This window comes from Mytilus trossulus, chromosome 2, assembly GCF_036588685.1.
Source record: "Mytilus trossulus isolate FHL-02 chromosome 2, PNRI_Mtr1.1.1.hap1, whole genome shotgun sequence".
NCBI classification, from domain to species: domain Eukaryota; kingdom Metazoa; phylum Mollusca; class Bivalvia; order Mytilida; family Mytilidae; genus Mytilus; species Mytilus trossulus.
Genome location: NC_086374.1, coordinates 95687400 through 95713329, shown reverse-complemented (window position 1 = coordinate 95713329; position 25930 = coordinate 95687400). Strand labels below are relative to the sequence as shown.

The 25930-nt window shown below is 32.6% G+C and overlaps 1 protein-coding gene across 3 annotated transcripts; it reads right to left on the bottom strand.

The window, feature by feature from the left end:
* Positions 1 to 2935: 2935 nt before the first annotated feature.
* LOC134708432 (monocarboxylate transporter 12-like) lies at positions 2936 to 25930 on the bottom strand. 3 transcript variants are annotated; one of them, XR_010105839.1, is made up of 6 exons: positions 25723 to 25930; positions 17378 to 17521; positions 16310 to 17101; positions 15249 to 15345; positions 10693 to 10761; positions 3855 to 3910 (listed from the first exon to the last, which is right to left on the bottom strand). XR_010105839.1 is itself a non-coding variant. In XM_063568951.1 (5 exons), exons 1-5 carry the CDS (start codon positions 25907 to 25909, stop codon positions 3744 to 3746), a joined length of 1359 nt encoding a protein of 452 aa, XP_063425021.1. In that variant the 5' UTR covers positions 25910 to 25930; the 3' UTR covers positions 2936 to 3743. The 3 variants fall into 3 exon arrangements, 1 of the variants encoding a protein (XP_063425021.1); XR_010105840.1 differs by having other exon boundaries at positions 3864 to 3910; positions 15257 to 15345; XM_063568951.1 differs by lacking the exon at positions 15249 to 15345 and having other exon boundaries at positions 2936 to 3910.

Below are 25930 nucleotides of genomic sequence, written 5' to 3'. Positions count from 1 at the left end.
AACAAGTCAGTATAAAAATTCGCTCATCAGATATCATAAGTCTGTGTCCACACTTGTTTTCCAATGACTAAAAGTAAGAATTATCTCTCTTTGTCAAGGTTTCGAGACAAATTTAAAATGTGTCCGAAAAAACTGTTTCCTTTTATGTTGAAAAAAATTAACGATATTTCTAATTTAATTCCAAACGCGATTCAAATGGATAAAATACTTACAAATTAATTATAAAAGATACTAAATTCGGTTTCGTCTTCATTAAGTTTCAACATGTTGGCGCTCATTCAATCGCCGATATCAGACAAAACCTTTTTGTTACGTTAGTCTGTACATATCGGAGCGATCTCATTGCGGTCTTGTGCTTATCATCTGCGTACGATTAGTGTCACATAGATACCATTATAGTTTACAAGATTGTTTAAACACGTTACTAAGTACATAAAAGGGTAACATAAATGGTTGAAAAGATGCATATAGGGATATTTCTGGTTGCCACTACTAACAGGAATATTTAAACCAAAAGTTGTATTGTGTCATTAATGTGAATAGGTACGTATGAATATGATGTATTGCAAATATTGCTTACCACGACATATACCTTAACCTTAGCGCGAGAAGGAAGACAAAGACACTCTTTCCGAATGGATCAAGGCAGTAAAGTTGTTGATACAAATCAGAATTAAGAAACTGAATAGGTCAATCAATGCCCATGCTACGTCAATCTTTAAAGACCCAAATGCTACAAAACACCTAACCGACCTCCATGATAAATATGTTGTTGTCCCCACAGACAGAGCCCCAAATAACATCGTTTTTGTGTGTAAAAGTCATTACGTTAACTGCTTGATAAACGAATTAGGTATTGACAATTCACTAGGAAACTCAACGTATACCCTAACGACACTCACCAAAGAGGAAACCATGGATAATCATAGGTCTGTTCTTTGTTCCTTTGGAATGTTAACCAAAGATGAAGAATTGGATCTTCCATCACTGTATTGGATACCTAAACTACATAAGTGTCCCTACAAACAACGGTATATTGCTGGGTCTTCCAATTGCTCCAGGAAACCTCTTTCTAAATTATCAACATCTATTTTATCAGCAATCAAAGACGGGCTTAAAAGTTATTGTGAAACTGCCTATTCTAGAGGTGGCGTGAATCAGATGGGGATACTTAAAAATTCCAAAGATCTTTTAGAGTACATAAAACATAACTCTCTTTCATCTTGTAACTGTATTAAAACATTTGACTTTTCTACTCTTTACACAAGTATTCAACATTCCAAACTAAAAGACAAATCGAAAGAGTTGGTATTGCTTTGCTCCATAAAAAAGAATGGCCAATGTAGATGCAAGTATCTTGTCTTAGGGAGGAATCAATCCTACTTTGTAAAGAATCACTCTGATTCAAACAAAAAATTCTCTGAAACTGTTATCATCAAGATGCTTGATTTCTTGATTGACAACATGTTTGTTACGTTCGGTGGACGTGTTTTTCAACCGACTGTCGGCATTCCAATGGGAACAACTGTGCCCCTCTACTTGCCGACTTACTTCTTTATTATTATGAGGCTGATATCTTGTAGGAACTTCTTGGTGAGAAAGATAAGTTAGCAATATACTTTAACTCTACTTTATATGGCTATATAGATGATGTTCTTTCACTAAATAATTCAAAATTTGGTGACTATGTAGAACACATCTATTCCATTGAACTAGAGATAAAGGATACTACAGATACAGTTAAGTCGGCTTCATATATTGACTAACATCTAGAAATTGACAATGAGGGTCTGTTGAAAACAACACTTTACGACAAAAGAGATGATTTCAGCTTTCCAATTGTGAACTTTCCATTTCTAAGTAGCAACATTCCAGCAGCACCTGCATACGGGGTAGATATCTCCCAATTGATACGATATTCCCGTGCTTGAATTTCCTACCATGATTTTCTTGATAGAGGTTAGCTATTAAACCAAGATTTCTAAATGGTAAAGTTGAAATCATCCCTTCGTAAATTTTACAGACGCCATCACCAGTTGGTTGATCGTTATGGAATAATTAACCGTGTCACAAATGATATCGGATATGTTCTTTACGTCGTAAATACAATCCTCTTCCCTTTCATGCATGTGACCTACCGTATTAGACTATTACCGGATTTGTAATCACATAAACAACACGACGGGTGATACAGGTGGAGCAGGATCAGCTTACCCTTCCGGAGCACCTGAGATCACCCCTAGTTTGTGGTGAGGTTCGTGTTGTTTATTCTTTAGGTTTGTTTTAGATTTATGAGTTTGACTGTCCCTTTGGTATCTTTCGTCCCTCTTTTATACATCATTCTATGAAGAATTTAGTTACACCACTGTCCAAGGTAAGGTTTTGTATCAACAAACTAAATTAATCCCGCCACATTCTGTATGTGGCTGTTCCAAGTCGGAAGCCGGTTATTCAGTGTTTGTCGTTTATTGCTGTATATCATATTTGATTTTCGTTTAGTATTTTGTACATAAGTCACGCCATTATTTATTTTGTTTTGATATTTATAGCTGACTTTGCGGTATGGGTTTAGTCCTTATTTTAGGCCGTACAGTGATCTTTATTTGTTAATAAAGAAAATGTCGTTTGGTCTTTTTTGGAGAGTTGTCTCTTTGACAAACATACCACATCTGCTTATTTTTATATTTTGAGAAATATTTGTTAAATAGAGAGAAAAAAACATTTTGACATTATTTTGAGAGGTCATAGAACCTTCAAAAATATACCGATTGGAATTGCATTGTCGTATTAAAGAGAGATAACTCTTGTTTTTTAGTTGAATAATAATACATGTTATATTTTAGCTGAACTACAGCATCGGTACACTTGATATATGTTCTACTATTTTATAAACAAGCAATTGTTATGGGTTTTGTCTTTTTCACTTTTTATTAAAATATATAAAACACGAAAAATTAAAATTAGAAAATGTCACTAAATAAAATGTACAAATGAGCAAACATAACAAATTGCACTAAGTATAATAATAAAATATAAAAATGGCATCTTTAACCAGGTCAGCGATTCAAGCTCTTGGTAACCTCTTGTTTCTGGACAATCATTTGGCTATATTACAAATACTGTTTTGTAAACTAGAGGGAAAATACCAACGGTCAATAAAAATAAAACAATCGAAAAGAAAAACAGACAATACTTTATGCTCAAAACAAAACTACAGTTAACAAAACAATAGACAGTTAATTTAATTTAAACATATTTTATTTGATTAAATGTGCAGAAGGGATGAGACACAAGTTAATCAAACTCATATAATCTTCTCCCAGAAGACAGTTGACCTGTGAGTGTGATACAGACACCCGCGCAAATATAGTGGATAGTCTCAAAAACCCTAATTGGTTAGACAGTTCTTTACCTACTCATGTCACCAGTTACCGTCGCGCTGCTCCTTGCAAGTAAAGTCAAGTGATACGATAGTTAGTGTTTTATCTCTACGCCTTTACTATCATGATTGGTAACATGTTATGTTCTTTATGTCATATAGCTCTTCAACTGTTTTGCTTCGTATACATAGGACTTTCAAATATTATGCTTTAAGCGTTGCTAATGAAGGCAGATCGAGAAAATCGCTTCTGACATATGAAATATATAGTGTTTCAATCATTTCTTATCTCACTATAATCTATTATTATCTGTTGCTCCTCTCAAAGATAAATCTATAAAATAACAAACCATTAATTCAAAATTCAACGTTTTTCTATAAATAATTCCATTTCTAAATCATCATTTAATTCAATGTCATTATTTTTCTTCTTTTCGTCACCGTGGCTTAAATTTGTTACAGAACTATATTTAGACGACGACTTCCTTGCTGTTAACGCACACAGTATAGCTGATAAAATGTAAAGAGAACCTGAAAGATAAAACGCATAATTATCGAACTTGACATAGTTATAATCAAGTCATATATGTGGCCAGCATGAAGTTTGTCTTAAAGAAATACGAAAATGTTCGAATATCTCAGACAGAGCTTTCATTCCTACGCAGTTAAAATAGCATTCCACAGTTTGGAAGTAACATTAAAATTGATCCACACAATGTTAAATCAACTTCCTTTTCAATGTTTTCTAATAAACCAAAAGAACTGTGTGTGTCATACATATATACACATGGAAAAAAGTATTGCAACACCTTGATTTTTTAAAACTTGAAAAATCAACCTCTTTTTTTTGGATGAAATATAGTAAAATATTTATATAATATTATTGAAACATAGTTTATGATAACATTGGCATTTAAACGAACAAAAAATGTTTAAATTTTTTTTTTTTATATAACCACAATTTTGATAGCAAAATGAAGTGTTTTTTGTACAAAAAAATGCATTTTACAACTATTACTGTAGTCGAACATTACAATGTCAGACATTTCAAAATTAATCTTCCGATGACTGTTCACATTATGAGTGATCGTTATACGCCAAAGAATAAGTACTTTGTGCGCAGCCTTCATTCAAATGGATAACCGCATCATTACATCTTCTGATTCCTGCCAGAAATCGACTAATTTGTTTCTAAGGTAGCAGCAACCATTTCTGATGAAGGGCATTGTTTATTTCATGATGTGTTTGAACTGTGGTGTCCTTTCGCGCACTTCATTCCCAATAGTGTTCCATATATGCTCGATATGGTCCAAATCCGGGCTACGATCGGGCCAAGGGAGATGAACTGAATTCTATAGGAACAATGGATCTTCCTCCACGATGCTAATTTTCAACTTTGGCGAGCTCTGCACTACATTGGATACTGAAAACTGTGTGTCTGTTCGTAAGCAAAGGTATCCAAAATGGTCTTATCGCACGATTACAAGCAGCGATGAGTCGATCTCGAACAGTTCTTGTTAAAAGGCTCTTGTATGGCCACCACTCTCTTTTGAGGATTGTACTGTATGCAATGGGTTTCCTTCTGACCAACCCTCATTATGCCTAATATTCCCTAGCAAATGATATAAGGGTTCTTCTTTATCTCGGAAAGTCTTTAACATCGTTTATTGCCTGATTTTTATTCTCAAAACGACTTATAGTGGAATGCTGATGACCAACAATACATGCAGTTGTTACAGCGACATCCCTGCTTCGCTCATGCTGATAATATGCCATCTTGCTGCACTTAAGATTTGTCGAGGACCCATTACAAGGTGTCAATCACATAACTTCAAAAACTTGGTTATTTAAAGTGTTGAAAACAATGAGGATTAAAACACCTATTTTGCTGTTTACGGGTACAGTAGCTGCATGTGCAAATAATAACTTATCGAGACGATATTTATTGATTAAACTCAAGTGATACTTAAATAATGTTTAACTATTATACCAAATTATATCACAAAAAAATAAAAAGTGTTTTTTTTAATTTTAATTTGAATTTGGTGTTGCAATACTTTTTTCCCGGTGTATATATAGCACTAGAACACACCCGTGATATCGCGGGTCCGTGTATAACTATGCGTATGCCTTATTTTAGTATTGATATAAGTCATGTCCATTATAAGTTTCACAGTTTTCTCTGCTTTTAAAATCTTTCTGTTTCAACCCGTCGACCTGGAACCTATCATAATATTATAATTTGGAAAACAAAAGGGCCTTGAATGGAATACAGTATACAGCAAAATTCTAAATACACCGCCTGTCAGATGCGGAACGTACAGATAAGGTAATAGGTAACAGGTGAATATACAATTGGTATCGGTGTCGGATTCAATCCGGAACTTCTTAGTTATTGGCAATATTAATTACGTGGAAAACAAAGGGGCCTGGAGTGGTGTTATTTTTCATCAACACCATTGTACTATATAAGTTATATATAAAGTTGAATTCTTTGATTCATCGTTTTTACGTGATGACGGCTGACAAATTGGACCTCGTAATTTTAGTATTATAGATGTATAGATTACATTTTTGCTTTTTTTTACCGACATTATTAGCAAGGTCGACCTGGCATTTGAGTCAAAAAATAAAATGTTACTTATCTTTTTATTGGCGATTTATCTTAAAATTGAGAATGGAAATGGGGAATGAATCAAAGAGACAACAACTGTATGATGTTGTTGTGTTCATTTTGTTGTTTTAGAATATGAGTTTAAATGAAAAAGTAGTTATAGTAAAGTTATTTCTATGCGAAAAGCTGTAACGGTTGTATTTGTTCGGTTCTATAAATGAGGTGGTGTATTTCAGGGATGGTTTCTGAAGTAAATGTCAACGGGAAATGTAAAATTGTCTGGTCAATGTCCAGTTATATGGGTGCTATTTATTTGTGGCTGATTATTTCAACCATTTAACAATGTTTAACTTACAATGTACATATTGTAGAATTTAGCCCCCCCCCCCCAATTTTTATTTCAACCAGTTAACTTACAATGTACATATTGTATAATTTAGCCCCCCCCCCCCCAAATGATTATTTCAACCAGTTAACTTACATTGTACATTTTGCATAATTTAGCCCCCCCCCCCCAATTGTCGTATAACAGTCATAATGGTATTCCCCCTCTCAATTGAATTTTTCATTAGTGGTTATCTGCTTTGCGCGATCACTTCAACATGTTCAAAGACTTTTCTTAAGAATAGAACGCTTCTTTTTGTAACTTCATTTGGGTGTAGATGAAGCGGTAACGCTCATTCGAAACATGATCGCACGGTCAGCGCTTTTACAACTCTATGAAGTTACAAAAACAAGCATTCAATACTTATAATTACATTTTTTAGCAAGGATCATGAAAACACGATTTTTTTCAAGTTTTTATTTAATTTATCTGACGTGCACTTTATTTTCAGACCTCGTGTCATCATGAGTGATACATGTTATTGTGTAATGAAGATGATATTTAGGAATAACGCGAGATTGCAGTGTAGCTAAGCAAAATAACGTAGTATAATGAAACATACATCTAATGTAATTATATGATAATGAGATTGGAGCAACATTGATTAAAAAACTATAAAAATAAGGGATGGTAATTTGGTTATTACGTTTATCCAACAAAAAAATAGTTATTAACATATGTAAAAAGATTTAAAGATATAGTTCATGTTTTGTGACATTGACATGGTTTAAACGGATCAGTAATAAACTGTCAAGGTTTTATATATTAAAGAATTTAAATTTAGACCTAAACGCCATTATTTCACAAAGAAAATCTAAATCAAATAAATGTGACACACACATAATTTGTGTAACACCATTATTTTCATTTTCATTCAAGATTAATGAAGGTTATCAGACGGAATAAGTTAGTGTACCTGTTACCTCAAATAAATTAATATGTGTTTGAAGAATTTCCCTTAAAAAAAAATATGTACAAAATTTTATGTAAGGTACAAGTATATATTTTATTTATTGTTCTCAATTTGTTATACCTTTCATAAAAAGGGACCAGTAATTCTTCACAAAAAGGACAAAAATCTCTAAATGTATATATATAATATACAAATTTTAAAGTAAACGAGTTTAAATGGAAAACAACGTTCAAAACTACGATTGCGTAAAGATGCAAAATACGCGTGCATGTAAAACAAATTTTAAAGTATGTCAAAAGTACCAGGATTATAATTTAGTACGCGAGTTTCGTCTACATAAGACTCATCAGTGACGCTTATATCAAAATATTCATTAAGCCAAAGAAGTACATAGTTGAAGAGCATTGAGGATCCAAAATTCCAAGGCTGTGCCAAATACGACTTAGGTAATCTATGCCTGGGATAAGAAAATCTTTAAGTGTTTCGAAAAATTCAAAGTTTAGTAAACAGATCATTTATAAAAATTACCACATTATTGATATTCATGTCAACACCGAAGTGTTGACTACTAGGCTGGTGATACCCTCGGGGACGAATATCCACCAGCAGTGGCATCGACCCAGTGGTGTAAATAGGTATCAAAGGTACCAGGATTATAATTTAGTATGCAAGACGCGCGTTTCGTCTACATTAGGCTCATCAGTGAGGCTCATATCAAAATATTTATAAAGCCAAACAAGTACAGAATTAAAGAGCATTGAGGATCCGAGAAAATCCTTATTACTGTTGTGGCGTATCAACCATTGCCATTGATAGTAGCACACTTGAGTGAACAAATAGAAACGTTACACAAAACAGATATTGAAAAAGAACATTATGAAAGATGAAAAGAGAGAAAAAGTAGTATTCATTTTTTTCGTTTTTTATTTGTCTGTAATTCTGCAATATTTTTTTTTTAATTAAGAGATGTTGTAGTGTCAATATTTATGTTTTCGGAGAAGACATTTCAACAAAATTATTGCATCAGAATCAATAGCCAATCGCTTTAGTTCTCCCAATATAGAAACAATTATCCTGACAGTACCTTAAGAAACTCAAATTCCGCTACTTGAAAAACGTCATCTTGAAAGAATGTGGTTGGTGGTTTAAAGAAAGTTTTTTAACCAAAAACATGGTGCCAATGTTTACGTGATGGCGACTATACTTATTCTTCCAATTCAATTAAAAGTGCAAGATTTATAAAATATATTTTTAAAGTATTCTTACATCTGAAGGCTTGCCGATACAAAATAATTCAATTTCCCTCTACTTGTTTGGTAATCAAACTATAAACTATAAACACAAATTATAATTCATTAATGGTGGATGAATACATTTTACGCTGGTCGGGTGAACCCAGTTTACTTAGCTGTTCACAGTGTACATTAATTGATTCATTACTTCAAGTTATTTCAGAAAAACAACTTTTAACTGCATGACACAATTATTCTAAACTTAATGAGATCCAAAGGGTAAATCAAGTAGAACAGTGTAAAATCACTGAAGCACACATCTATGTATACAAGCATAACGTTACAGTTTACTTGCTTTTTTTTATTTAAATGCCTTAGTTTATAAATAATCGAAAAGATAGTAAAACATAATTTGAAATGTAAATCATTATGTTAATGTGTTTTTATTATACTGTAGAATGGAAGTGTATTGCCTTCTCCATTATTCCGACCCGTATCCGTCCGTGCGTTTGTCTGTTCTTCCAAAAATGCTACCGTTGTCCTTTTTAATTGTCGGTTGGTGGTGTGTCGTGCGTGTTTACCAAATATCCTTTTATTAACATTCACATACATCACTAATTTTTGTATATTCCAACTGATTAGAATTGTCCAAAAATAGTCAAATGCGCCACTGTATTTTGAAAGTTTGACCGAAAGTAGTTTTAGAATATTTTGAAATTAATACTTTCTGACACAGTTCTAACATCCAGATAATTGAACTGCCTCGATTACAATAATAACATAACAATAGTAGCCGAGCATTTGAATGCAGTCGGTTTGAGGAAAAACAACTTTAGGAGGTACTTGGACTTCCATCTCAGTCAAAATTCTTCTTTCAGGCTAATATATCCTCATTTCGAACATCAAAGTACAAAATAAGATATTTTCAAAGAAATAAAAAACAAATACACAACCGAAGTACACTTTTTGCACCCAGAAGCTTTTCTAGCCTCAAGCGTCATGCAAGGTCAAATATCAAAACGAAATTCCTTATTACTGATTTTGGCATGATTCTTTACTTAATTACATTCTTAATGAACAAACTGAAATAAAAGATTGGCGATTTTTTTTATGATACCAGAGGGAGAGTCAAACTCATAGAAAGAAAATAAACTGACAACGCCATGGCTAAAAATAAATAAGATATGACATACATGAAACTATAATACGAGAAATACATGCATACAGTTTCCCACAAACACTCGCATATTCAAACCGCATTATGAAGAAATGTACATAATGTGTTCCTCTACTAATTTTGAATTATTGCTACTATAAGAAAGCAGAGTTGTGTAACATATAAAAATATGAAGAAACTGTGCATGTGGTATTGCGACTAAGAGGACTATCCACAAAAGACCAGATGACATAGAGGACACCGTACGGCCTTCACTAATGATTAAAACCAAAACCTCAGAGGCAGCTATAAAATGCCCCGAAATGCAAATTTAAAACAATTCAATGAGAAAACAAACGGCCTGAAGTATGTACAAAATACTTAACGTTTCTTACGACACTTAAAAGAATCAAATGGCATTCCAAAAAAGAGGGTATACTGCACTGATGATTGTGAGTGTGAGGTACAGGTCTGATATTCAGGAAAACAAAAAGAAATCACTTTAGGCAACACAAAAATGTCAAACATACACAATTATCTGCGTCCACACTTGTATTTTGTTGAAAATAATCATTAAAAGGAAAATCATACGAAAATCAAGTAGTCCTTTAGAAACTACTATCTTAGATCCCGGAATACATTATTCTGTAGATTATTTCAATGGATACATATTCCAAACAAGAGTCACACATATACATTTTTCAATTCATAAATGCATGACTTATCACATTATAGTTATTGCTACTAGAGAGGCAGCTTGGAAAAATAACTGCAGATTCATAAAACTACCTAATGAATACATATTTTAAAATTCAGAAGGATCTGAGATACATGTACAATTCTCAAACAAATTTGACACTTAGTAATCTTTTCTTTTTTGAGGTACCTACATGTAACAACCAAATAGGTTTGTGATAACACTAGTATATTCCTCTACAATATGCAATTGTTAAACACGGGATAGCCTTACATGTATTTGTGATCTCTATCTAATCATTATTCACAACACTTACCTGATACAGCGAATGCTTTTGGTAGATCTATATCTGGCACGTTGTCATGACTGTCATTTTCCAATATTTCTGCAAATAATTAAAATTGAAAAAGTTTGAAGTCATTTCTTTCTGAACTATATAATTCATAGTTGTACACTGTATTTTACGCAAAGTTACTGTTTTCGTTTTGCGCTTTGCTTGCAAAATATGATTAACATAATTTATGTCATTACATATTTCACAGCTGATTTATATTTTTAAGCATGTCGTGATACCACATAACAAACTTATTTAGAAATTACTTATATACTGAGTGCCAATGAAAACGCAACACTAACAATAGATCGATATGAAACAAAAGTGTTTCATTGCATCTTTCCGACGCAATAGGTAAATGAAACATCCAATGTCGAATCATCAACTCACGCAATCTCGACAACGCCTTGGAACTAATCATCTCGGGCGTTTAATGTGATCTCAAGGATTGTTGTTCCACTTATCCCGCATATCAAACTCAAGCTGACTTTATGATATTGGTGGTGGTTTTCATCGTCTAAACCATTTCCAATCTGATGCAAAATTTGCTCGATCGGCCCAAAATCGGGCGAAACACATGACTTTTGGCCAAGATGGGTGCCAAATGTCTATGTTACCACCACTGACGGTTTTTGGTACACAACGAATGATTTTTGGTCCACAGAATTCGATATTTACGCCTTACGACCGTTTAGATGTCACTAAGGAAAGACTTTGGTCCTCTTTAACAATTTCTGCGCAAATGGTGCTTTACTGAAATTGCTCCAAAGGATCTACCATGACCACCATTGAACTCTCGTGACCTTTGTTCACCCATCAGAGTCATTATCGAATATGCTTAAGACCAAATGTATCGGTCTGGCTGAGCGTTTCTTGCTTTGTGTACCCCGGGATGTCGCGTATCTTTAAATGATCCATTTTGGTTGAATTTGTGGATGATTTGGGTTATTTTAGAGGCTACAATTTCAGTCTTCTCGTAGTTGAATGCAGTGGAAGGCTTCATTGGATCATGCCCAAAACTGCATGTCGCTGGTTGTCAGAAAGTCCTGGCATTTACTCAAATGTTTGTTGCAGTTTCCTTACAATAAGGGCGGGAAAATTGATAACATTAGCCAAGTTTTAAATGACAAAATCGTGAAAATGGTGCGTATGTTGAAAAGCGGTGAACTCGGTTTATTTCCGTTCAAAATAACCCTTACTTTCCAACTATGTATTGGCTTCCGAAGCTACACAAAACCCCTTACAAATATAGATTTATTTCGTCTTCAAGTCATTGTTCAACTACTAAATTGTCTATTATTCTTACCAGCACACTTGGTACAATTAAAAACCTTAAAATAAATTGTTCAAATAAGGCCTTCGAAAATAGTGGAATAAATTACTTTTGGAGTGTCAAGAACTCGTTGGAAGTACTTGATAAATTGCATGCTTATATTGGTGATTTTGAATCTGTTCAAAGTTTTGATTTTTCTACCCTGTATACCACATTGCCTCACATTCTCATTAAGAAAAAATTCACACACCTAATTAAATGGGCATTCAAAAAATCAGAATGTGAATATATATGTTCAAACTCTTTTAGGTCATTTTTTAGTAGCAATAAACAAAAAAACTATGTTAATTGGACATGCTTTGATACTATATATGCCCTTGAATTTTTACTAGATAACATTTTTGTTCGCTTTGGGGATTCCGTATATCGTCAGATTATCGGAATTCCAATGGGGACTAACTGTGCACCACTTATTGCGGACCTCTTTTTGTATTGTTACGAGTTACAATTTATGACAAAAATAAGCAAAGACCCATCAAAACAACATCTGATAAACAAATTTAATAATACTTTTAGATATTTGGATGATATTTTGGCTCTCAATAATGACGACTTCAGTATGTATATTAATGAAATTTATCCTGGTGAACTCACTTTAAATAAAGCTAATACTAACAATGACCACTGCCCTTTCCTCGATCTTGATATCTATATCACTAACGGAAAGCTGAATACTAAAATTTATGATAAAAGGGATGATTTTTCATTTCCTATCGTTAATTATCCGTTTTTAGATGGTGACGTTCCCTTGTCACCATCTTACGGTGTTTATATATCTCAACTTGTACGATTCGCTCGTGTATGTAACAATGTTTTAGATTTTAACGAGAGAAATTTATGTATTACTGAAAAATTATTACACCAGGGTTTTCGATATCACAAACTAGTCAAAACATTTACTAAATTTTATCATCGGTATAAAGACATCATTCGTAAATATAGCTCAACATGCAGACTTTTTATACGTTCAGGTATTTCACATCCAATTTTTTATGGAAATATTCTTTATAAAGCACAAAGGTGTCAGTATTCACCTCATAAACTTACAAAACCTTTGAATAGACTTATTAAGAAGGGATATAATTACGATACTGTTGTCAAGTCATTAAAGATTGCATATTTTGGCGTTAATATTGAGTCACTGATAAGGTCTTTGCGTCGGAACTAAACACATTTATTCTAAAAACAGTTGTTGGCATGACACGGGTTATGTTCTTCTCATATATGTTATGATGGTATGATACTAAACCCCTTACGGGAAGGATTGTGCCTGATGTTCATATGATGAAATCATAATCTTTCAGTCAGTTTAATTGAAGTCTGGAGCTGGCATGTCAGTTAACTGCTAGTAGTCTGTTGTTATTTATGTATTATTGTCATTTTGTTTATTTTCTTTGGTTACATCTTCTGACATCAGACTCGGACTTCTCTTGAACTGAATTTTAATGTGCGTATTGTTATGCTTTTACTTTTCTACACTGGTTAGAGGTATAGGGGGAGGGTTGAGATCTCACAAACATGTTTAACCCCGCCGCATTTTTGCGCCTGTCCCAAGTCAGGAGCCTCTGGCCTTTGTTAGTCTTGTATTATTTAAATTTTAGTTTCTTGTGTACAATTTGGAAATTAGTATGGCGTTCATTATCACTGAACTAGTATATAATTGTTTAGGGGCCAGCTGAAGGACGCCTCCGGGTGCGGGAATTTCTCGCTACATTGAAGACCTGTTGGTGACCTTCTGCTGTTGTGTTTTTTATTTTGGTCGGGTTGTTGTCTCTTTGACACATTCCCCATTTCCATTCTCAATTTTATTTGCATTTGTTCTAAAAATCACTCAACCGTAAAGTTGTCGTCAATTGTCTTAAAAGTCATTTTAAACCAACTATACAAAGTTCTAATATAGATAAAATAAAAAATTATAAGAATTTTTTGAAAAACAAAAGTGTTGCGTTTTCATTGGCACTCAGTATATAAGTCGGATGACACCTATTTTCAACCAAACTGCCACCTGCTACACAATATAGAGTACATACCTGTCGACTGGTACACAGTATAGAGTACATACCTGCCACCTGATACACAATATAGAGTACATACCCGTCGACTGGTACATATTTGGAACTTACACATTGTGTTTTGTCTAAATGCCTTTTGTGTTTCTTTGATACATATGACGTTGTATACATTATATTATTGGACTATTTAAATTTTTGTATTCTTGTCTTTAATTTTTGCTAATGTCCTTTGTCTATTATGCCTTTTTTCATATTTTTTTTATATATAGTAATTAAGATTATGATAACACAATGTTGATTGCTGTACCCCTATTTTTGACCTTTTTACCGATTACGTCTGTTTGTTTTGTTCATATATCGTTGTTAATATTATTGACTTTGACGCAAATGTCATACAAGTGAAATGTTTTGATTGCTATTTAACCAGGTTTAAGCAACCATTTTCTAAATAAGAAATAAGAAAATGCGTGTACCAAGTATGGAATCTGACTGTTGTTATCCCTTCGTTTGGTGTGTTTGAGATTTTGAATTTGCCATTTGATTAGGAATTTGTCGTTTTGAATTGTACTCTGAGTTCAGTATTTTTGTGATTTTACTTTTGGTATATAATTAAGGATGTGAGCATGTTTATCAAGACATTGTTTTCCAGATAACAAAACTTAGTCATTTGTATTGGATTACAACAGAAACACACATGCGGTCACTTGAATTGAAATATCATGATTATTTTCAATAAAAACCGGAAAACTAATCAAGAACACGTAATAATTACTTATGTTTCAACTGTTAAGCGATTTTTTATGTCAAGTAAATAGACCTTATTCCGGTTTTTTTTTTTTTTTTTTAAGTGTTGGGTATTTTTTTTATTTCCATCTAAGAAGGTCGTGGTGCGTTGTTGTTTTTATACGAAGGAACACAGTGACAAGAAGCAGAGATTGGAAAAGGGTTTTGGTAATAAGCAGCAGAGATTGGAAAAGGATCCCGGTAATATTATAAAAAAAAAGTCAAAGCGAAATAAATTATGGCAAAAAATATAAAAAACTACAAAAAAGAAATGATTCTTAAATATTAATACTGGTACAGGAAGTACATATTAACGATATTACAAAAAAAACCAACTTGTGACATTCCTAGTTCCGGCTAATAAAACCTGCATATCTAATAAGAAATGACTACAACAATTTGATACTCACGTGTTTACCTCTTTCTGGATATTTCCGGCTTTTTCCAAGGCAAAGCATTGAGGATTTTTATAAATTCAATTACTCTCCGTTTGATAGAGGACGTTACCTGTAAATCCAAGACATTTTTTTTGGAGAATGCCAAACTCTAAACGAAAAAGAGCCAGAGCAACATATTTTCAATTTCGACAAATTGAAAGGCGGTTCAACTCTCATGCAACTAAATTTTTATAATACTTGTACTTCATTATGATGTATTGGTGTATTAATGTTTGATTGAGTATAAAATAGTGTTTTGTAAGATCTTAGGTTTTATGAGTGTCTAAGTTGCACACATAACATAAATCAGACTTAGAAATGATTGCTTTAGAGTGAGGGTTTGTTATGCCATATAACTTGGTTCCGGCAACCACACTTTCATTTGCAAGGTTGATGTTCCAAAACAGAATTACGAAAAGTACCTGCAGAAGGTCAGAAACCTGCCAGCAACATGTTTGTGTGCCCACCCAAGCAAAAAAAACTCGTCAGTGCATGGTTATATTTCAGACTTTGTGAGTCAAGTCATTTCTTTTTAAATTTTGGTTCATTTATTTGTTTCGTAGCCGAGTGTGACGCTCATTTTCGCTTGACTAGTATACATTTTGGTCGTTAAGCAGCTGATGCCCGCCTCAACGTGCGGATTTTGTGTTGTAAACCAAATGGTGGCCTTGATATAAAATTTAAATCCATTAAATGGTATCTATGACGAGTTTATTTGATATAGAAATTAGGAATTGGGTGATGATAGCATATCTTATATTTATGTCAACGCTAAATCTATTCAAATTTTCTGTAGATGGTGCGATTTACAAGACAAATACAAACACTAATCTCCTGCTTGCCAGTGAATTTCAACCTCAAAATATCTTTTTATATCATTAGGTAGTTGAGTCCCGACCTCTCCTTTAGTATATATACAATAAGCAGTCAACATGTTTTGTGTGGACTTTCGATCGAAATGCAATTTTCTTTATATAAATCTTTAATATGAGGAGTCTGCTTTTCGGATGATTGTTTTTATTAAATAAAATTACCTGCAAGAAGAGGCACAGCCAGCTGACCAAATCCGCCACATAACATCACGATACCAAACCCGGAAGCTAAATTGGACAGGGAAACCAGTTCAACAAGTATAACAGTCTGTAAAATCCATACAGCCCCTGTATATAATCCAAATGCCGTCATGTATACAAACTGGATAGTAAAACTTTTCAAAAATGGTAAAAATAGAGTGAAAATTCCAATCAAGCTGAACTGTCCAAAAAATAAGAGACGGCTATCAATTTCACGGTCACTTGCAGCTAGTCCAATGAGGTATCGACCACAGATATTACCTATACCCGTTGCTGAAATCAAATAGCTCACATCTAACTTTGAAACGCCATTTGTTTTAAAATATTTTGGAAAATAAAGATTAGAAATGTTAAAACTAACATTCCAGCAAAACGTACTTAAACAAAATAGAAAAAATTCAACACTTCCCAACGTCGATAAACTATTCCTTACAGATTTTGCCAATCTTACACATTGGTTATCATATAAATCTTTGGTATTCTTAGTTTTATTGTCCATTTTCCGGTTCATTTCGACATTATTGGGTCTCATCAATGCGCCAAATACTGCACACTGGAAAAAGCCGGCACCGATCAGACGAAACGTTCCATGAATTCCAAATGATGAGACGCATTCATGCATTATAGGCGGGAGTGCAAGCATAGCCACTCCGCAACCATTGACTACCATTCCTGTTGCTATACTACGCCCTTTGTCAAAGTAGTATCCAACTGAAACTAATACTCCTGTGTATATTAGCGACTGACTTGTACCTGTATGGAAAATAATAGACGGTAACTTAGACATATTCTATTGTTGAAAACAATGACTAAAAGACCAGACATTATTTTACAAACTTAGAAAGTCTTCTCCATAAACGATATTGTTCAATTATGTTATCAATAGTTATCAAACGTTGTTTTGGCAAAAATAAATGGCATATCATTATTGTCTGTGTAAAAGATGACCAATTTAATGAAGAGCATTGTATATCATGTGATTTCTTTAGACAAAAATATAAGCAAATTGATCAACATGTTATATCGTACCTGCTATTAGTCCATATGTGACATATATAATGTAGATATTCTCTGTCAGGCTGGTTAGAACAAAGCCAATTAGACCAACAACAGATCCTGTAATAATACATACTCGACAGGAGAATGTGTTCGAGAGGAGGCTTCCGACTGGACCTATAAATCGGGAGAAATAAGTGACATAACAAAAAAACGAACTCCGAGGAAAATAAAAACGAAAAGAACCTAAAAATCACGTTTCAAGTTATGATCATGTCAAACTATTGTGGCTGTTTTCGCTTTTCGTACCACCATGTAAAACATTTGCATACACAAATATTGTAAAAGTGTTTATTTTCATAATGTGTGGAAGCTAACACACAATTGGTATGTTATGGCGAAACTAGAGTTTGTTCTGACAGTACTACGGCCCTGAAAAATATTTTTACTGTAAATAATTTTGAAATATGTACATGTGGTATGATCGCCAATGAGACAACATTCAATCATTAACCAACTGACATAAACGTTATCAACTATATGCATTCCATGATAAATAAAACCCTTTCCACATGGCAAGCTATTAAAGACGAAACAGTAAACGACAAATAAATATGATATGCGACAAAAAACAACAAACACTTAATAACAGGTCAATGACTTGGGACAGGCACATGCCAACCATACCCAAACAGCATACCCCAAGAACAAAGTAAAAAAAAACAATAAATGAAATACAAACATGATAAACAACAGCAATATCTGGAAAAGGATCTTCAAAACCTTATTTTGTCCCTTAACTAATGCTCTTCTGACTTATAGTATCATTTTAAATTCTTGATTTATTTCATTTCACAAGTATATATGAAGTATACTCTTAAAGTCAAAGTTTTAGTTATGAAAACAACACTCTATGAATATAAGATTTGCAATTATAACATAAGTACAATGTAACTTATTTCATTATTTACGGAAACGGTGTCAAGTGTATTGCCTTGTATCATTTCTTTTATTGGCCTGTGTATGGTGTAACCTTGCACGTATTCACCTTCAGTTACATTTATACTTTTTTTAAATTTATTATTAACATAACGAGTTTTTATATTTATAGAACGTACTAAAAGAAGAGGTAAGGAGAAGGGAAATACAAATCAGTTTTTCATTTTTTAATTTTTTGAAGAACTCGTTATTCCATGTATCTGAATTAAATTTTAGAAATACATTAATGTTTTATCAGAACTATTTTCGTTTTGGTACTGAAGGTACTCGCGATCGTTCAGAAAAAAAACCACCCCATTTAGGAGACGATTATTGCTGTGAAATGTATCATAGCATTTCTATTTTAAAAAAAACAACAATATAAAAACATTATTTTTTTGGTAAAATTTACCAATCGTCCATTACTGATTATTTTTACTTTGTCAATCCCCGAGTTACACTTTACTTTCTCATTATAAATATACTAATCAACAAAAGTAACGAAACAGAATCTTGAACTGCATTTTGAGATAAAATTTTATAAATAGGAAAAACTATTAAATTATCAAACGAAAAAACATTAATTTACAAAGCGAATACATTTGATTCAGAAAATCTTTCCATGTTTGAGAATGAGAAGAATATATATCGCGATAAAAAACACAAGGATAATTTTTTTGGGTATGAAATGATAACAAAATTATATGGTTTTCAATTTAATTTGCAATTAATAAAATAAAAAATATGCAACTATTTCTTTCGTCGATGGTTTTGATAAGAAATAAACTCCATGATTTTAAATTCGTCATTTTTATTTTATTGCAGTTGGTCCCTTATTCTAAATATTAACGGAAACTGTATTTAACCTTGTGACAATTACTTTGTTGACCTCTTAAAGCTTTAACCTTGTACGCATTTACCTAAAGTTACATAAATTTATTTTGTTTTGCACATTTATTATTAACAGAACATGTTACATTTATAGAACGTACTAAACATAATAAAAATGGTGGTTAAATGATAATGGCAAAGTGAGTGTGATTTGACCTAATATTGTTAATTATCTAGATATAAATTTCAAGCACCGATCACAACCACAAGTAATTTAAATCCGATATTTAATTGTTGGTATGTCGATTTAACAAAATTATGATTTTTGGAAGATCTTTCCTGATATCTCTTTCATGCATAATATTTTTAAATATAATAAATGAGTTTGTATTCATTTGTATTCACTAAGTATTTAATGTATCAATCTTTTCAATACATATAATAGATATATAAGTATATATTTGACCTATTAAAATGACATTCAGATATTTTAAACACACAAAAAGATAACATGGTCAACAAATTGACTCCTGGTGTTCAATTATATTTAATTATATTTAATTTGAATCCTTATTGAACTTTAAACCGACATAAAGAGAAAAATACGTAACAATTTGTTCCTGATGAAGGTTGATATAGCGTTATTCTAGTTTAAGCAGAAGAACAAACTGTTTCTCAAGAATCTGAAGAAAAGCGATGTCAAGAATAGAAAACCTTCAATATTAAAAATGGCCTATAGTGAGCCAAGGCTCTGTGTTGAAGGCCGTACTTTAACCTATAATGGTTTACTTTTTAAATTGTTATTTGGATGGAGAGTTGTCTCATTGGCAATCACACCACATCTTCCTATATGTTGTTCGGTGTGAGCCAAGGCTCCGTGTTGAAGGCCGTACTTTGACCTACAATGGTTTACTTTTTAAATTGTTATTTGGATGGAGAGTTGTCTCATTGGCACTCACACCACATCTTCCTATATCTATATAGTTTTGAAGTAGCTATATTTCTGTAACTATTTCCCAACATAGAGGTCATGTTTTCCTACCTCTCGGAGTGTTTTTTCAACTTTTACCAACCTTCAATGATTTATTATAACTAGAACCAATCACCGGATGCTTTTTTTATCAACTTACAACTGAGCAAAAGCATACTGTTGAATATTGATCCTACCCAAGTTGCCTGTACCTTCTGTTATATCAAAGTTTTCTAATATTTCTAAATGTATTATCCCTGATATATAAGTAATCGATGTTCCAAGAAAACAACAAACAAATCCAAATAGGACAATCAACCATTGTTGAGGGTGGTAAATATCAAACATCTGCATAACTTAACTCAAAGAAATAATATTATGTGATAATAATCTTTATAATTCTTTAACTCTCAGTTATTATCAAGGACACATTCGTTGTAAATCAATAACCTACACACGAAGTACTACTCTATAGTATACTCTAACTCAACCATACTAATTAAGGACCACCAAATAACATTTGACTTTGATTTATAGTATATGTACTTTTTAAAAATCGTCCAAGGTCAAAGCAAATCAAAGAAGAGCTAATCCAGGAATTCAAACATTGAAAAATGTCAACTCGTGACTAAACAGCACTGGAAATGAACTAATCCATTACAAGCATTCGCGAATGAATGTCCTTATCGGTCATTCGTTTTGTTGAACTTTTTTCTTTACTTGTATTTCAATTCCTGAATTAGTTATTCCATACTTAATGCGATTTCAAAGCCGGATAAACATTCATATCTAGTCTAAACATATTATATGTTAATAATTTTACTACATTCTACAAATGTTTTATAACATATGTTATTTCTGTTCTTTGAGGCTTTTGATCCCACGATTTGTTTTATATTAGTTTGTTTGTTAAATATGAAAAAAAATCTATATTGTAGATTTATACTGTCTTAAAATATGTAACGCTATACTATAAGTCTAAACTATAATATTTAATGAATTTCATGAATTGTATTATACTGTATATGTTATCCTTCTTGTCAATGGTTAAATAAGATAATTGTATGTAGTTGAACGTTTTACCGTATGTTATCCAATAAAGATCCGGGTTATCGGAAAATGAACAATTGTAATAAATAAACTCATCATAGATACCAGATCTTAATTTTTTATATACGCCAGACGCGCGTTTCTTCTACAAAAGACTCATCAGTGACGCTAGAATCCAAAAAAGTTAAAAAGGCCAAAGTTAAAAAAAATTAAAAAAAAACAGACTGATTTATAAATACATTTAAACTTTCAGGAATCCGTGCAAACAGAACATCAATATATTTAAAGAAAGAAAGGAGTTCTAGGAACTTAAAAAACTTAAATAAAGGACTTTACAAAAAAAAATTCAAAGAAACTTAGGTTAAAAAAAAGGTTAAAACTGGGAACATCAATAAGAATGAAAGATGAAACGTATCACCATCTAAATGAGGTAGACAAACTAAAAACTTATATATACATATATTTAACGAAAGAAAAGCAGAAGTGACAGAAGCAGAAATTAATACGAACAATGAGCGCTGCTCTTTCATGAATCTTGATATCTTTATTATATTTAACGCCTCATATCAAGATAAAGGAGTAGGTTCAGTAAGACCCCTTTTTCCCCCCAAAATATAGCAGTTTAACAAAATTGTTAAAATGTAAACTTTTAGTTATTCATTTGACAGTAGAATGCTTCTGCTACATAAATATGGTCTGTTTCAGACAATGCAATGCACATATATCGGGTACTAGCATCATTAAGTCATGCTAAATTACTGAAATCTTCATAATCCTAGCATTTTAGTTAAATTTTAGACGGTTGTCGTGTAAAACGAAAAGGGCCGCATTCGTGTTCATCCTTAATATTAAAATGTAAATTTTATTTAATGATAATATATTACATATATAAAGATTGAGGATGAACACGGATGCGGCCGCTTTCATTTTTTGACCAAAAACCATCTGAAAAGTGGTATATTTGGTAGATTTTTCATATTTGAGCTTGAATCGGATCGATTTTAATGACTAAATCAGTTACAATCTTTCATATAAACTAATTGATTCAAATGAAATAGACACTTAAGTGTTTAAAAAGTGGTCAAAATCTTTCGTCAGAAGAACCTGAAATTTGAGGCCAAAATCGGACCTTCTCCTTTACGACAAAGCAGATGGTTTTTCATTTCCTATTGTTAATTTTCCATTTATGTCGATAGTGACGTTTCCCTGTCACAATCCTATCTCAACTTGTTCGATCTGCTCGTTTATATAGCAAAGTATCTTACTTTAATGAAGGAAAGCATTGTCATAATTGTAGTACTGAAAAATTATAATACCAGGGTTATAGATATCTCAAACTAGTTAACACATTTACAAAAAAAATCATCGTGCAGACATCTTATACGTTCATATATTTCACATATAATCGTATATGGTAATATTTATACAAAGCACTTAATTCCATGTCGTCATTAAACTCAAAAACTTACAAAAGCTTTATGCAGACTTGTTCAGAAGGAATATAGTTATTACGATACTGTTGTCAGCTCATTATAACCTTGTTTTGAATTCATATTGTTTCACTACTAGTATCTTTGCGTTAGAAATAAACACATTTATTCTAAAACCAGTTGTTGGCATGCTACGGTTCATAATTTATAACGGTATGAAACTTAAGCTCTAACGGTAGGGAGTGCCTACTTTTCATTTGATGAAGACATAACCTTTCTGTCAGTTCAATTGAGGTATTGAGCTCGCATGATCAGTAATTGCTATTAGTCCTTTGTTAATTTATGTTGATCATTGTCATTTCGCTTAGTTTCATCTGTTACCTATTATAACATCGGACGTGGACTTCTTTTAAAATTAGTTTTACCGTGCATATTGATGTGTGTTTGTTGTTTAACATTAGCTCGATGTATATGGGGAGGGTTGATATGTATAACATTGCAGCATTTTTGCGCCTCCCAAAGACGAAACCGTCTGGCGTGTGTAAGTCATATTTGTTTTATTATTTCTATTTTGGTTCATTTATATGTTTCGGAGATTAGTGGGACATCCATTTATCCTGAACTTGTACAAATTTTTATAAGGGGCCGGCTGAAACTCGCTTACTGTTGCAGGGTTTGTTTTCGCTGCGTTTAAGACCCTTTGGTGGCCTTTGGATGTTTTCTGCTCCTTGGTTTGGTAATTGTCGCTCTGACAAATTATCAGTTTCCATTCTCAAATTAACGTATAAGATAAAAATTAAAAAAAAAGAAGTATAATTTTTTTTATTGAATTTAGATTCAAACAAAAACATGGACAAGAAAAACTTGAAAAAACATAAAAGCGGAAAATGAAACATATTATAGAAAGGAAAGAGAGGAAAAATAAAAATATAAATAACATTAGCTAAAGAAAGAAGAAACACTCCGAATTTTGTTTTTTTAGTCCAGTAACGAACATCTCCTGCACGCTGATAATCCATCGGAACTGTTTAACTGCCAAAAGGGATCAAATTTTACTAACTTACTTACTTACTGCCCTTTACGCGGATTGGCGTATGGGGCAGCAACGAAGTTTCTCCACATCTGTCTGTTTTGTGGGCTTAAGAAACAACTCTTTTACTTAAAAATAAAAATACAAAGAGGTCATGATTCATGTTTACTTACCTCTCAAGCTGTTATTTTCAAATTGTACTCAACTCCAGTGATTTGTTTCAACTATAACCAATCACATATGCTTTATTTATAACTTACAGCTGAGCATAAACATACTGTTGAATAATGATCCTGCCCAAGCTGCCTGTACGTCTGTTATATCAAAGTTTTCTAATATTTCTAAATGTATAATCCCTGATAAGTAAGGACTTGATGCTCCAAGAAAACAGCAAAAAAATCCACATGGGACAATCAACCATTGTAGAGAGCGGTAAATATTAACCTTCTGCATAATTTAACGTAGAAAAAATAACTTATATCACGATGATCTTTATGCTTTAAACATGTCTTCTTTAACTCACTGATGTATGAACTGTTTTTATTAAGAAAACATTCGGTTTAAATTAACAACCTACACACGAAGTAATACGTATGATATACTCAACAACAAAAGTCAAGGACCACAAAACAACATATTTCCTATTAATATTGATTCAGTCAAAGGGTCTTTGCATTGGTAATTAACACATTTATTCTTAAACCAGTTGTTGGCATGTTACGAATTATGTTCCACACCTATATTTCACTATGGTATGATAATAAATCCCAATCTTTCAATTATTCTAATCGATGTCTGACGCTGGCATGTCAGTTACTGCTAGAAGTCCCTTATTTTTTTTGTATTATTTTCATTTTGCTTAGTTTCTATGTAACCTATTCTGACATCGGACTCCGACTTCTTTCTTATCTGTGCGTATTGCTGTGTGTTTGTTTGTTCTGTATTGGGCAGAGGTGTAAAGGAGGAGTTAAGATCTCACAAAGCTTGTTTAAACACAATCGCATGTTTCGTCTGTCACAATTTAGGAACCTCTTGCCTTTGTTAGTCTTGTATGTTTTTTTTCAAATTGAACTCATTTATATGTTTTGGCTTTTTGGTGTGACGTCGTCCATTTTTATAGAACAAGTACACATTTTCTTGAGGGACCAGCTGAAGCCCGCCTCCTGTAGCGTGATTTCCCCACTGTGTTTAAGACCCATTAGTGGGTTTTTACTGTTGTTTATGCACCTTGGTCGGGTTGTTGTCTCTTCGACACCTCCCCCGTATCGATTCTCAACTTTGAAACATACGAACAAAATAAATTAGAATAAAAAAGGTGAAAAATCGACAAACTTTTGTATTTAGATTTGAACAAAAACGAGCAGAAGAAAAACTTTATAAAATATAAAAGCCAAAAAAATGGCACGCGAATAAAAAAATGAAAGAAAAAAACACACACCTATTTCAATCCTGTGACAGACATCTGCACACTGATAAAGAAACAATAAATAAACTAAGTAGGTTGACTGGTTAGATTGATGGGCTAGTTGAAACTGCCACTTAGTATGATGGTCTGAATGCATTTACCGGAATAAATAATAATTGGCAAATGATATTAAACCAACGGTAAAGATTAGACAAAATAGGCGTATAAAAATAAAGACTTAAGAATAACGGGAATATTTAATACCAGAATTGAGAATGATTATGAAAAAAACGTATAAAGAATTAAAAAAAATATATACAGTATTAAGAATGCTGCAATCAAGGACTCAATTTGAAACCGGTATCCTAAGAATATCTTTTACGGGATACGAGTGTGCAACTCGCCTGGCACCAGGACATACTAAAAATGTCCCAATCTTACCGCTCATTTTGGTGTTTTGAAACATCTAGTACAGTCCTTAGAAGCTATTTAACTACCAAAAAGGATGATTCAATGTGACCTTAAAACAAAAAAGGAGTCATTTTCGAAGACTGTTTACTATTTAAAAGTAGCTATATTTCTGTACCCTTGCTAGATACCTCTCGAGATTAATTTTCAACTTTAACTAACCTCCATACATTTTTTTTTATTTAAACTAAACAAATCACTCATACTTTAACTTACAACTGAACATTGCTATACTGTTGAATATTGATCCTGCCCAAGATGCCTGCACGTCTGTTATATCAAAATTGTCTAATATTTCTAAATGTATTATCCCCGATATATAAGGAATCGATGCTCCAAGAAAACAACAAATAAATCCACTTAGAACAACCAACCATTTTGGGGAGGTGTTAATATTAGACATCTGTAAACATCCTATTGCAAA